Source organism: Megalobrama amblycephala, unplaced genomic scaffold, assembly GCF_018812025.1.
Source record: "Megalobrama amblycephala isolate DHTTF-2021 unplaced genomic scaffold, ASM1881202v1 scaffold449, whole genome shotgun sequence".
In the NCBI taxonomy this organism is placed as follows: Eukaryota; Metazoa; Chordata; class Actinopteri; order Cypriniformes; family Xenocyprididae; genus Megalobrama; species Megalobrama amblycephala.
The window spans coordinates 911-14,205 of NW_025953384.1; the positions used below are offsets into that span (position 1 = coordinate 911).

Sequence of the window (13,295 nt, forward strand, 5' to 3'; positions counted from 1 at the left end):
TATGAATCAGCGTGTTTTATTAAAAGTTTTGTGTAAAATCCTTTTTTTAAAATGTTGTTTGCTTTTAGGTATAGAGACTATTGATTATTTTAGAAGAATGTAAAATGTTTATAATTATTATTATTATTATTATTATTATTATTTCAGTGCTACACAATCTATCCTTTAACATCACAAAAATCTCCAACAGGTCAAATGTTTCATGAACACTGACAGCACTGCAGGACTAGCCTATGTACAACAAACAATGAACCAGACTATTTAAATGTTAAGCACGCAATCTCATTGGCTGCAGGATCATCAGAGCCCAGAGTTTCATGACTGAACAAGTTCTAAAATATATATGGGTAGCTATTATTTTGGTAAATGTTTGTTTCTCAGATCATAAAAAGTGATTCCATATGTTCTGCTGTTTGCTTTTAGCAGTAATTGACATGTAAATGTGATGCTCAAATTCAATGCATCAAAAGGCTTTGATGCTGCTGTGTATTAATGTAAGGTATGCTTAATGTTAATGTAATATTATGTTATGTATATTTGTCCACATCCACTTAAGTCTGGAGTTACTGCCGCTCTCAAAGTGCCACACTAATAGATTGTTTAAATAATTTATTTTAATTATATTTTTGCGCCCCATTTAAATGGCTGCTATCAAACACTTTAACCTTTTTTAAACACTTGAACCCTTTTGAAAAAAATGGTCAAAGGTATTGATAGCTCTGAGAATCTGTGATTCAAATTTTACATGAATAATTTATCTTAAAATTTAAATGTGTTTATGGACATTTCTATAATTTTTTGAAGCGTGATCATGACTTTTATTTTGGTGTGGAGATCTGGCGTCATAAGGCTGCGCTCCTGCGTCTGTGATAAAGCTGAAGAAAGGTTTGGTTTGAAATATAAGCAGTTCAGATAGCTTAATAGAGAGTTGTTAAGTTATTTATTTATATTCTGGTTGTAGCATTATAATGTAGTAAATAACATTAATGAACGTGTTGTGAGTAAAGTGCACCCATGCATGAGTAACAGAAAAGGTGCGTCTCGTTTCACTGTTTGGCAGTAACGAATTGCTTACTGTAAGTGATGGAGGAGAAGAAGCTTCTTGAAACTCCGAGTTAATTGAACCAGAATGTTTTGCGGAAATGATTCAGTGATTCGAATCGCCGCACGCGGATCAAAACAGTGGAAATATGACGAGAAAACAAACGTGTAATGACAACTTTAACAAACCAACTGCAAATGTTTATTTGTTGAATTTATCAAATAAAATATAGCCTACAGATCGTTCAATAATATTAAATTTAAATTTAAAATGTTTGAAAAATGTACTTTATTTAATTTGTGCTAGTTATTTATGTATGTATTTATTATTAATAATGTTTTAGTCTGGATTTAAGGCCATTAACTCTCACTCTGACTGACTCCCTTACTAGTGCACTGACTACTGAACTAGGGAGCTGCTTGAGATGCACCCAGAGATTTAGTTTAGATTCATTTTTCTCTTTGAAATTTTTATCTTAATTGTCCAAACATAGAAAAACGTCTGGTGAAGCAGCTGAGATCCACATACACTATTATAAAGATGGCGTTTATTAAAGTGGAGAGTGAAGACATGAATATTGAAGAAGTGTTCAGTGTCAGACAAGAAGATACTGAGGAACAAACAAAGATGTCGTTTATTAAAGAGACGAGTGAAGATGTGAAGATCGAAGAAACATTCAGAGTGAAACAAGAAGATACTGAGGAACAAACAGGTTGGTTTCATTCTCAAAGCTGAACTCAGTCATTTGATCCTTATTAAATAAGTCCAGATCTCTACAGAAATTGAAAGATAGTTTTGAAGAATGTCATATGAGTGTCCTAATTAAAGCTGTTTTATTTGACATGGAGTGGGTCGCAGCGTGAGGACAGACATGTTGAGATCACATGACCAGACAAATACTAATGCTTGCCTTCACGTGCTCTCGGAATTATCGTAAATACGAGTTTCCTAGGTAAAATATGCACATGAACACCTTCTCAAATCTAAACTTGAATGCGATGAGCTTGTAATCACGACTTAAGAAGTGGGAAGAAAGAAATTTCCAATAGGGACATGAAGACAGGATAATGCTGCCTTCAAGTGCACCTGAGAAGATCCTACTTTGGTCATTGGGCATTCGTTATTATGACATGTCATGCATTGAATAAGGACAAATTTCTTATCTTATAGAGTTCAAACTCAGCACCGTAGCTCCGTGTTCAGAGTATGCTCGATCGTGAAAGCGATAGTAAAACGCGAGCGTGCACTCAAACACGATTTCAATACCCCGCATTTTGAAAGCGACTCCATGATGCATGCAAATATCTCCCAATATCAAAGCTATCTTAGGCTGAGTTGTGTAATTATCTTTTAGATCTGTATCATGCTTGAAGCAAAGGTTGATCTCTATTTGCACTTTGTCGTTGCACATATTGTTGACACTTAAGACTAAGAGGAAGTTGTATTATTGTTATTTATACTGTTTTTATTTCTATGATTAATTTGTGGAAAGGAGTTCAGTTCGGTGGTCAAAATCATACAGGAGAGAAGCCAGTGAGTTGAGTTTGTGGTAAAACATTTTACAGTGCTTCAGTATTGTTGTCTTTTAATGCATATGATAATTTATACTCCGAAAGTAGAACTTAAATGACATTCATTACAAGATTAGTTATTTCAAATGCACCTGCACACTACTCAGGATTTCTTAAAAATACTGTGTAAAAGTCTCATCACATCCCTAATACCAATCATGTTACTAACCTGTTGCCAGTTAATCTAATTAGATGCTAAACGTTCCTATAGCCATTTCTTTTCAGCAACACTTAGTTTCCAGCCTTTTGTTGCCCCCGTCCAAACTTTTGCAATATGTTGCTGTCATCAATTTCAAAATTACCTTATTTTCTTTTTTCTGATGAACACAAATATCTTTACGCATCCAAGCTTTATAATGGCAGTGAATGGGACCAACCAATATGAAGCTGAAGAAAGTGCTTCCATCCATCATAAACATACTCCACACAGCTCTGGGGGTTAAAGGTGCTAAAGGGATGTTTTGTTTTATACATTTTTGCAATATTACTTGAAACTGTCTTTACTAACTGATAAAAGACTATTTATTAGGTGCACTGAAAGGAATAATATTAATATACATCATCTGTGCATGAGGTAGGGCCTTAAAAACATCAGCCAATCGTTTACATGATAATCGCGTAAACGATTGGCCCTCTGGCTTGTCAATCACTGCCATGACGTTCCTTGTGAAGACGTGCGCGGCTGCGCATCCAGTAACTTTACACACTCCAAGGCGCTGCAACAATGTTTTTGTCAGGAGACAGGAGTAACAACTGCAGTATGAGTTACTGCGGGGATCCGACATAATAAATCCACTAACACTACACAGTGAATGCCGGTGGTAAACACTGTGTTCCAATACTTGTGCACGAGTTTTGGGGGGCGTTCCCTCGAAATTCTTACGCTGCGCTCATTTCAAAAACTCAGTAACAGTCTTTGGTTTCTCAGTCGACGAAAAGATCCTCCTTAGCACTTTAAAGGTCCCGTTTTTCGTGGTTTTTTGAACTGATGTGTTTATAGTGTGCAATATAACGTCAGTTTCGCGTGTAAAAAAAACACAGTATTTTTCACATAATTTACTTATCTGTATACTTTTTTCCACTGTCATAAAAACGGGCTGATGACTTCCTTGTTCTATGAAGTCCCTCCTTCAGAAATACGGACGTGTTCTGATTGGCCAGCGGTTCCTGTGTTGTAATTCGACAGCAGTTTAGCGCATCTTGCCCGGAAGGGTCACGCCTCTTACCATAACGTGGAGATGCATGCGCTCAGTGTTATTGTAAACATGTCTTTAATTTTACCCTATCAATCTGAGCCGGAATCAGACCCGGTGATTGGACTGCGGGATGAAAATAACAGCATTTCGAAGACATGGCGACAAAAACACTCTACAAACGCAACTCTTGTGTATTCCTGTGGGCGGAGGCTAGTCAAAAAACGGTTTTAGTGACGTCATTAAAGAAGGAAGTAGAGGGATGTAGTCCAAACTGGCCGTTCGATGTAGGCGACTTCTGTTAAATAAAATATCTCGCTTGGCATTGAACTTTGAGCTTTAACATTTTACAGATTTTATTTATACTCTAACAACAACATTACACACTAACTAAAGTTTGAAACATGGGATCATGAAGAACGGGACCTTTAATAAAGGCCTTCTGAAGCAAAGCGATGCACTTGTGTAAGAAAAACATCCATTTTTAACAAGTTATAAAGTAAACTATCTAGCTTCTGCCAGACCTCCTTCCCTATTCAGCTTAGGAAGAAAGCATAACTGATGTCACGTCAGTTATGGCTTTTTTTCCCCATAATTTGAAAACAGAAGGTGTAGGTCGTAGCGTAAGCATTTTAAACTGTGAGAGAATTACACTTTCTTCGTAAGTTAAATACAGAAGGTGGTCTGGCTGAAGCTGAAGAGTGAATGAACCCTGTTAAACTGAAGTGCTTTGGAATTCAACCAAATGCATACTAAGTGAGATTATTTTGATATACTGTACAACAACATATTGGAAGTCATACTTTAAGTCTCCATACCAGCATGACTGTCATTACCTGCACCACTCTGCCTGCTCGCATGATAATTGCTCATATAGTAGTAATATTACAATACTGTGTTATTATTCTAATCAATTTTAATGTTGAATGTTAGTTTGACATAAAAGATGATGCATATATCTAATAACTTTAGAAAAATGCCCTTACATAGGTAAAATGGCCCTGGAACTTAATTTAAGGTGACAAATACTGCCCCTTACTAAAAATGTTAATTTCTGTTTCTGCTGTGAACTAACCTATAGAATATGAATAATATAAATGTCTTTGTGTGTTAGCTGTCCAAAACAGGCCTTATCCAGCCGTGGTATCAGCACAAAAACACACTCAGCAAAATATCATTATCAATAAACTTCTAAACAACTTTGGAAACAGAGATTTTTTTTTTTTCCCCCCATATTGCACACCCCTAATGTACAGTATTAAAAAGTCTTAAATTTGACTTTAAAAATGTGCAGGAACCCTGTTGTAACTGCATCTGCCAGCAGCGTTTGGACCATCATGATGGTCATACCGAAGTTATAAATAAAAATGTTCTCTGTTAATAAATCATTACATGGAATTACTGTGTGATGAGTTGTTGGTCTGATGGTTGAGTACGGAGTTTGTCCTCTTGTCTGTTTTCACTTTAAAGTTTTTGCGTATTAATCTCTAGAAGATGTAGTAAATGGGAAGCTTGAGATGAGTCTACAATTAACCAGATCTCCTGAGTCAAACTTTTTTAAGGGTTTAACTGCCAGCTTGAAAGTTTTTAGGATAAGTCCTAAAGAAAGTGAAATATTAGTAATATTGAGAAGGGGTTCTCAGATTACATGTAACACCTATTTCAGTAGATTAATGGGTATAGGATCTAGATTTTGGTTTTGATACTTTATGGCCCGGTTTCACAGACAGGACTTAGACTAAGCCAGGATTAGTTCAATTAGGGTATTTAAGTAGCTTTTATAAATGTACCCTAGAAAAAAACATTACTGGTGTGCATCTTGAGACAAAACAATGGCTCTAACATATTTTAAGATATGTCAGTGCAAGTTCCTTTCGGTTAAAGCAGCTCAAACATGCATTTTAGTCTAGGACTAGCTTAAGCCTTGTCTGTGAAACCGGGGGTCAATGTCTAAATGTAACTGCTGATTTGTGCTATTAAACTGGGATTAACTTTGGTCTTTTCTCACCTTAGACCTGATGGCGCTGAAAGAAGACAGCCAAGAACAAAATAAAAAAGGTCAATTTGAGAATCATCAGGAGCTCATAACTGGAGTAAAATCTTTTAGTATTGATAAACATGGGAAACTTAAAGTTCACATGACAATTCACAATGGAGAAAAACCTTACACATGCCTACCGTGTGGAAAGAGTTTCAATCAAAAAGGACACTTTGAAGAACACATGAGAATTCACACTGGAGAGAGTCCTTTCACCTGTCAACATTGTGGAAACAAATTCACTCATAAAGGAAGCCTGAACAGGCACATGAGAATTCACACTGGAGAAAAGCCTTTCATCTGCCAACAGTGTGGAAAGAGTTTCAGTCAACATGGAAACCTTGCAGACCACATGAAAATCCACTCTGGAGAGAAGCCTTACACCTGTGAACAGTGTGGAAAAAGTTTCAACCGAAAAGGGAAGCCTTAATTGTCCACTTGAGAAGTCATACTAAAAAGAGCCTTTTCACCTGTCCAACAGTGTGGAATGAGTTTCACTGTAAAAGGAAGCCTTAACGCCCACATGAAAATTCACACAGGAGAAAAGCCTAACACGTGCCTTCAATGTGGAAAGAGTTTTGATAAACAAGAAAACCTTACAGTCCACATGATGAGAGTTCACTCAGGAGAGAATCTATACACATGCCCTCAGTGTGGAAAGAGTATAAAACAAAAAGGACACTTTGAAGTACACATGAGAGCTCACTCTGAAGAGAAGCCTTTCACATGCCCTCAGTGTGAAAGGAGTTTCAATCAAAAAGGACACTTTGAAGAACACATAAGAACTCACACTGGAGAGAGGCCTTTCACCTGCCAACACTGTGGGAGGAGTTTCATCCGAAAAGGAATCCTTAACAGGCACATGAGAATTCACACTGGAGAGAAGCCGTTTATATGTGGTCACTGTGGAAAGTGTTTCCAATATAAAGTAACCCTAAAGTACCACATGAGCATTCACTGAGCAAACGGTTTTATATTTTATCAGTGTGGAATGAGTTTCACAGACAGGAAACGCATTAGGAATCATTTAATAACTCACACTGGAGAGAAGCCTTTTATGTTCCATCACTGTTGAAAGACATGCAGAAATAAAAGAAACCTTGAGGTTCACATAAGCTTACATTATAGAGAGGTTGTTTGCCTGCCCTCAAGGCCCTTATATAATCGTGACCTTTTTTTTTCTTGTGTTTAAAAAAAGTTCAAAATCTGAGCAGCAGACTTGGTGAACACCTGTATAGATGAATATGTAAATATGTGATGTACATTTTCCTTTCAATAACAAAATAAATGCTGTGAGAAAAAAGCAGTTGAGAAGGCATCTTAGCATAGCTCTGTGATATGTTTGCACCAGCTCTGCAATTTGGCCCTCTGGTAAAGTCACATCACATGTATTTATATAACTCTTTATACAATAGATTAGTTTAAAGCAAGCAGCTTTACCTATTAAACATGAAACATCAGTGTCACTTTCAATTAGAAGCTTTCATCAAAACAAGGTGGAGCCCCATATTACATTATCAGCAACAAACCAATAGTTAGATGACCTGCCAGTGTTATCTTTTTTTTTTTCACCTTACTTACCAGATGTTCCAGGGTTAGTTAGTTAGTTAACTTAAGAGGTATTCATAATGTAGGTATTCATTACCTGTTGATGAGGTTCCAGTGGGTGCAACAGATTTTGCACTATATATATATATATATATATATATATATATATACGTATATATTAATTAACCAAGAGTTCAGTATACATGTCAGAGTAAAGAAAAGTTAGCTTGACAATTTGTTTCAAACTCTCCAAATTAACTTCATTTTGGCCTGATTTTGTTCGAAATAACATCTCTTGAAAAGTTTCACACTTAAAGAAAACCTTAACATTCACATGAGACTTAATACTGGAGAAAAACATTTGTTGAAATTTGTTGAAAAGTAATAGGCTGGCACATGCTTGTAGGTGAACTAGGCAGCCGACTCTCCGTGAGAGCACAGTCAGGGCGGCAAGAAAGCGAGATATTTAGTTTTGGATTTAATTAACTAATTAATTTTTTTGACATTCATTTGGAATTACTGCACTTATCTTTTTGATATATCACCCGATATATCACCAGTTATTCTTAATCTAGTTGTAGATTTAGCTACTGTAGCCAGTGCCACAACCTGACATGTCAGTTGATTTCCTGAAAGCAATGGCCAATCAGAGGTGTTAAAGTTAGCACTGAACAAAAACTCAAGATTTGGGTTAATCAACCAAGAGTTTAGGGTATGTTTGATGGTAAGATAACCTTACTTTCTAGAAATACCCCCCTCTAAATACAAATATAGATACAAATACAGAGTAAAATTAAAAACAATAAAATCAGATTAAATTCACAACATATACATGTTTGAGAAAAATGTGTGTGTGTATATATATATATATATATATATATATGAATGATGTTTTATTAACAAAGTTTGGGAGGAACATATTCAGATAATTAATATAATTAACATGAGTGGAGAGCATTCAGTTAATCAGCCCAATTAATGATAAGAGGTATATATACAGCAGACTTACCTCTGTTCGTTGACAGTTTATCAGCATCCCTCCTCCACCCCATCTCCTCAGTTCTAGTCCTAACTATTCTTATCACAACCGTAGGGAGTACTCTGGGTTCGGGCCAAATTTCCGAGCTCAGGGCCCTCCCCCCCGGACAGCACGCCAAATATGCATAACCTTTACTCTAATATATATGTGTGGAACAGCTGTATACAAGAAAATCCCCCGAGTTAAAGTTAATGACGTAATTAGGTGATGCTTGAGCATTAGTGATGAACACCTGCTGTTAACAAGCAGAATCACTGAAGAGAAACACAAGAACTACAACTGACTTCCAGCCACAGCCTAAGATGAACTCAACTCAAGATAAAAGACATTAAATCTCTCAAGATCTGATTAAACAATTCCACAAACAGCATATTATCTTATTAACTTTAACTCTGTTTCAGTGTTATTTTAACTTCATGTAGAGAGGGACTATTATGTTCTCTGGGCAGAGTTGATTTAACTCTGGGGATTTTGCTGTGTAGGACCATGGCAGCCACATCATTTTCACCTCTGGAGAGTATGTTCCGAGCATCATCAGTGGTTGGTGTGCATTTAAAACTGAATAATAATTTGTACACACTCCTAAATAGATGATTCCAAAAGTCTGAGCACATTTTTGTCAGTGAGGTGTTCAAATGGCCATATACACTGCCCGGCCAAAAAAGTCGCTGTTTGGATTTAAAAAGTCAAATAGATCATTGCAGTAATTATGATGTTTCTAGCATATGTTATATGTTTGGCAACCGTTTCTGTATCCCTAACTGATGGAGTCTGTAGCTTTTCATTTCTTAAGCAGCCATGTAGGAAGACAAATTATGGCCATATTCCAGGATGACAATGTCAAGATTCATCAGGCTCAAATTGTGAAAGAATGGTTGGAAGGGAGCATGAAGAATCATTTCCACATGTGAATTGACACCTTTGAGTCCAGACCTTAAATTCATTGAAAGTCTTTGGGATGTGCTGGAGGAGACTTTACAGATTGCTCACCTCTTGCATTGTATGCACAATTTTTGGTCAAGATCTTGTATTGACAAAGAGATAGGGCCATTTGGTTCTTAAATCTGTAATTGTAGGGAATGGGATTGCGTTGATCATTTGACGCTGGAGGCAATAGTACCCCTCCTTGAGTTTGCAAATGTCTCCCCTTTCTGCTCCAGAGATTCCTTCATGAATCTGTCATAACTTTCACCAGGTGAAAGAGCAGGCTACCATCTTGTACAGCTATATGAGTCAATGGTACTTTGTTTGGATCCTATGATCAAGGATCCTATCATTTGGTTTCTGGACATTCTCAACAGCACTCTGTATACCTCCTGGCATTAAGTTCCAGGGAAATTTTCAGGCCATGAATGTGACACACTGGTTGATGCTAGACTGCTTAAGGAGCTTGATGAAGGTCAACCAAGAGTACTGTTGGTTTCAGGGGGAACCAAAGGTAGAACCTCAACAGGTTGCAGTACCCCAATGCTGTTTTGATTTTCTGTGGATTATATATTTATAATTATAAAAAGTATTAAATTATACTGCAATGCAATGTTACAGTTTACACTATCACATCCTATATGAGTTTTATGTAATCAACTTTATCTTTACCTTGATTTTTCCAGGCACTAAGATTTCTGCATTTAATAGTTTCTTGTAAACTCCAAAATGTCATCCTCTTTTACATAAACTAAATCATCCAAATCCTTGACCCCTTGGTCCATTTAACCAAGCAACTAATTGAGAAGCACATCTGGACATAGGCTTGGCAACACCGGCAGTCTGCACAACACAAAGCCCTGGTTTATTTACAGTGAGTTTTTAATGAAAGCTTTATATATTTTGGCTTGAGTATAAATATATTTGCATACTTTATATAATTTATAAGATATTGTACACATTTAACACTTTGATTTATGGTAGAGAGCCTTGGGGTGTTTGGAAGAATGTTGTCAGATTTTCCCTTTTCAGAGGGGCAGCTTTGTTGCTCAACCGGCCTTGGATCATGAAGGCTGTTGTCGCCATGCACAATTCGCCTCCACTCCCCTGGAATTATGTCTCCATTTATGTGGTTGCTGTCAGTGTAGTTTAAGGGAATGCATCTGTTGTTCCATGGATTTGCAGAATCTTTGTGTGCTAAGAAATTGTGCAAAACCACACAGACCTTTACAATGTGCACTGTGTTCGTGATGCTGCAATCAAGTGGACGACCAAAGACCCTCCACCGAGATGCCAGTGTGCCAAATACATTCTCGATGATTACTTTTCCCGGGAATGGTGGTAATTAGACACTTGCTGTTCCAGGGTGAGGTAAGAACCTGTATCCAATCTACATTACTATGTTTATATTTAAAAATGCTTGTTTTTGCAAAACTTACCAGGATAGGGTTACATCAGGTTCATGTGGAGTGGGAAAGCGTCTCTGTTGGAGTTCAAAATGTCTGTGCCTGGCAGGGCAGGTGGCGGTGGCAAGCACAGGGTTCCCTCAAGGACTTTCAAACCAAACTCACTTTTTTTAAAGACGCCACCATCGCTTTCACAGCCATAGGCTCCAATGTCCATCATTCTTAAATGGTAGTGTGCATCGCATGCTGCCATTAACACTTTGTGTGTACCTAACAACACGCTTAAAAAAAACTGTGTTTTGCTTCAAACCGCATAGTCCACAGGAACACTAGTGGACCAAAGGCCCTGATCAGCTGTGGATAATGTTCTAGGTAGTGATGTTTGGAGGTTAGTTTTTCCTCTGGGAAAACCTGGAGCAATCTGTGTTTGTGTTCATAGATCTTACTGTCCAGGTAGCAAATTGTCTCCCTGTGTGAACATGACTTACAATAAGCTCAACTATGTCTTTGAGCACTAGAAGTACTTCAGATGCTGGTTCACCCTCAGGGATTTTTGATCCACTTATGAGGGGCAGGAATCTCAACAAAGACTAGTTTTCATGGGCGTTCCCTCCGATGCTTTTCTTTGTAAAATCCAGAGGGAACTGCTGTGGAGCATTAGACTTGTTTGACCATTTGAAAAGAAACATTTTGATGCATTTGTTGAGCTCATCAAGAGTGAAGTATTTGCTCTTGATAAACACTTGAAGACAGAGCCAATTCTCTGGGGACTACATCTTCAGATTGTGTAACACATCAGGTGGGTAACCTGACAAAACATTGAAAAACTTCAGATTCTCTGTAAGTACACACTGCCTCTTGACTCCACAGACATGAGTCAAATCAATATTCTCCTGCACAGGACTAAAGAACAGCATGAAATGCATGTCCAGACTGAGTTGAACTGCCTGTTCTCACTTCTTCCACCTAAAACTTTGATCACCCAAACAAAATCTGCAAATGTAAGAACTGGAGAATTTTTCAACAAATCCTCCAATAGAATGTGCCCCAAGATTATTTGCCACAACACAAAACACTGTTCCTTTGACTCCTTTGTCTAATGCTGGGACATAGAGACATAAAAACGGCACTGGGTTAAATGAGCAATACAGACAAAAAAGAAACTGCCTCTATTACTTTTATCCTTCTCAATGTCAAGTTATTCAGTGATTCTCAGCCTTGTCTGCCCAAACTTGAAAAAGGCTTCAATCAACTTCAGAGGGCGCATGGAATAACTCAAAACACCTGATTCTTCATCAAAGCAATTTATTGAAAATCAGCAACAACTTGATCTTCATTTGCTTATTTTCAGTGCTTAATTCAGATGCTTAGCTTAATAGCCTATGCAGAGAAAATATACACAGCAATGAGATCATTTTAAGGATATTTAACTACAAACAATGTTACTTGAATACTCACAATTCACAAAGTACATAGCGGTTCAACAGCAACACTAATCCTAGCATTAAAGGGTTAGTTCACCCAAACATGAAAATTCTGTCATTAATTACTCACCCTCATGTCATTCCAAACCCGCAAGATCTTCATTCATCTTCGGAACACAAAATAAGACATTTTCATGAAATCCGAGAGCTCTCTGACTCCTCAGTAGACAGTAATTTAATTACCACTGTCAAGGTCCAGAAACGTACTAAAGACATTGTTAAAATAGTCAACGTGACTGCAGTGGTTCAACCTTAATTTTATGAAGCGACAAGAATACTTTTTGTGCGCAAATATAAAACAAAAATAATGACTTTATTCAACTCCTTATGGAGTTGACACAGTAAGCACAGCGCAGGCTTCCTTGTACTATGTCAGAACGCAGACTCATTGTTGGCCGGCTCCTACGTCAGCATCACAGGCATGTCATCACACGCAGTTAATTACATTTCTGTAAACAAGCATCCATATTTTATAGTTCACATAAAATTATAATTATAATAAATATAAATATATTTTAGAACGAACATTTTATTTGTAGGAATTCACTGTAAATTATAGACATTTCGCATATGCCAATCTCTTTTAGAGAGGTTGATATTGTTTTGCGGTGTGAATTTTGATCGTAACACCTTTAACCTTATTATTTATTATTCTCAGGTTAGGTAAAGTAAGTTGAGTCTGGCCTAAATTATAAGCATTTTAAATTACTTACAATTTGGTCAGAAGACTCCTCTGTGGTACGTTCTTGTTCAAAGTCTTAAAACACTATAAATCAAGCCAAGATAGGCAGCTTTTGTAATCAAATTTCTTTTAATTGGTTACTTTTCTTTTTATAACAAAAAAAAAAAAAATGTAAAGTCAAATAAAATTTCATCATTAAGGTATAAAATACAATAATCACTCTTTTGAGTTAAAGGTTTAGTCATATTGAAGTATTATGTTCTAGGTCTTTATATATATAAACTTTTGTTTATGGCACTTTTAAGCCATGTGTTCTCTGTCGACTTGACAGACACATACACTCACACATGGAAAGCAAGTCATTTCTC

The 13,295-nt window shown here is 36.9% G+C and overlaps 2 protein-coding genes across 3 annotated transcripts; both read left to right on the top strand.

Moving 5' to 3' along the window:
- The first annotated feature begins 788 nt into the window (after positions 1-788).
- On the top strand, positions 789-6,289 carry LOC125261647 (gastrula zinc finger protein XlCGF49.1-like). Of its 2 annotated transcripts, none has more exons than XM_048180199.1 (3): positions 789-885; positions 1,536-1,754; positions 5,820-6,289. In XM_048180199.1, exons 2-3 carry the CDS (start codon positions 1,583-1,585, stop codon positions 6,272-6,274), a joined length of 627 nt encoding a protein of 208 aa, XP_048036156.1. In that variant the 5' UTR covers positions 789-885; positions 1,536-1,582; the 3' UTR covers positions 6,275-6,289. The 2 variants fall into 2 exon arrangements, with proteins under 2 accessions (XP_048036156.1, XP_048036157.1); XM_048180200.1 differs by lacking the exon at positions 789-885 and adding an exon at positions 1,056-1,209.
- Positions 6,290-6,331: 42 nt separating this feature from the next.
- On the top strand, positions 6,332-6,805 carry LOC125261640 (gastrula zinc finger protein XlCGF9.1-like). The gene has a single exon (XM_048180192.1). It carries the CDS (start codon positions 6,332-6,334, stop codon positions 6,803-6,805), a length of 474 nt encoding a protein of 157 aa, XP_048036149.1.
- Positions 6,806-13,295: the final 6,490 nt, after the last annotated feature.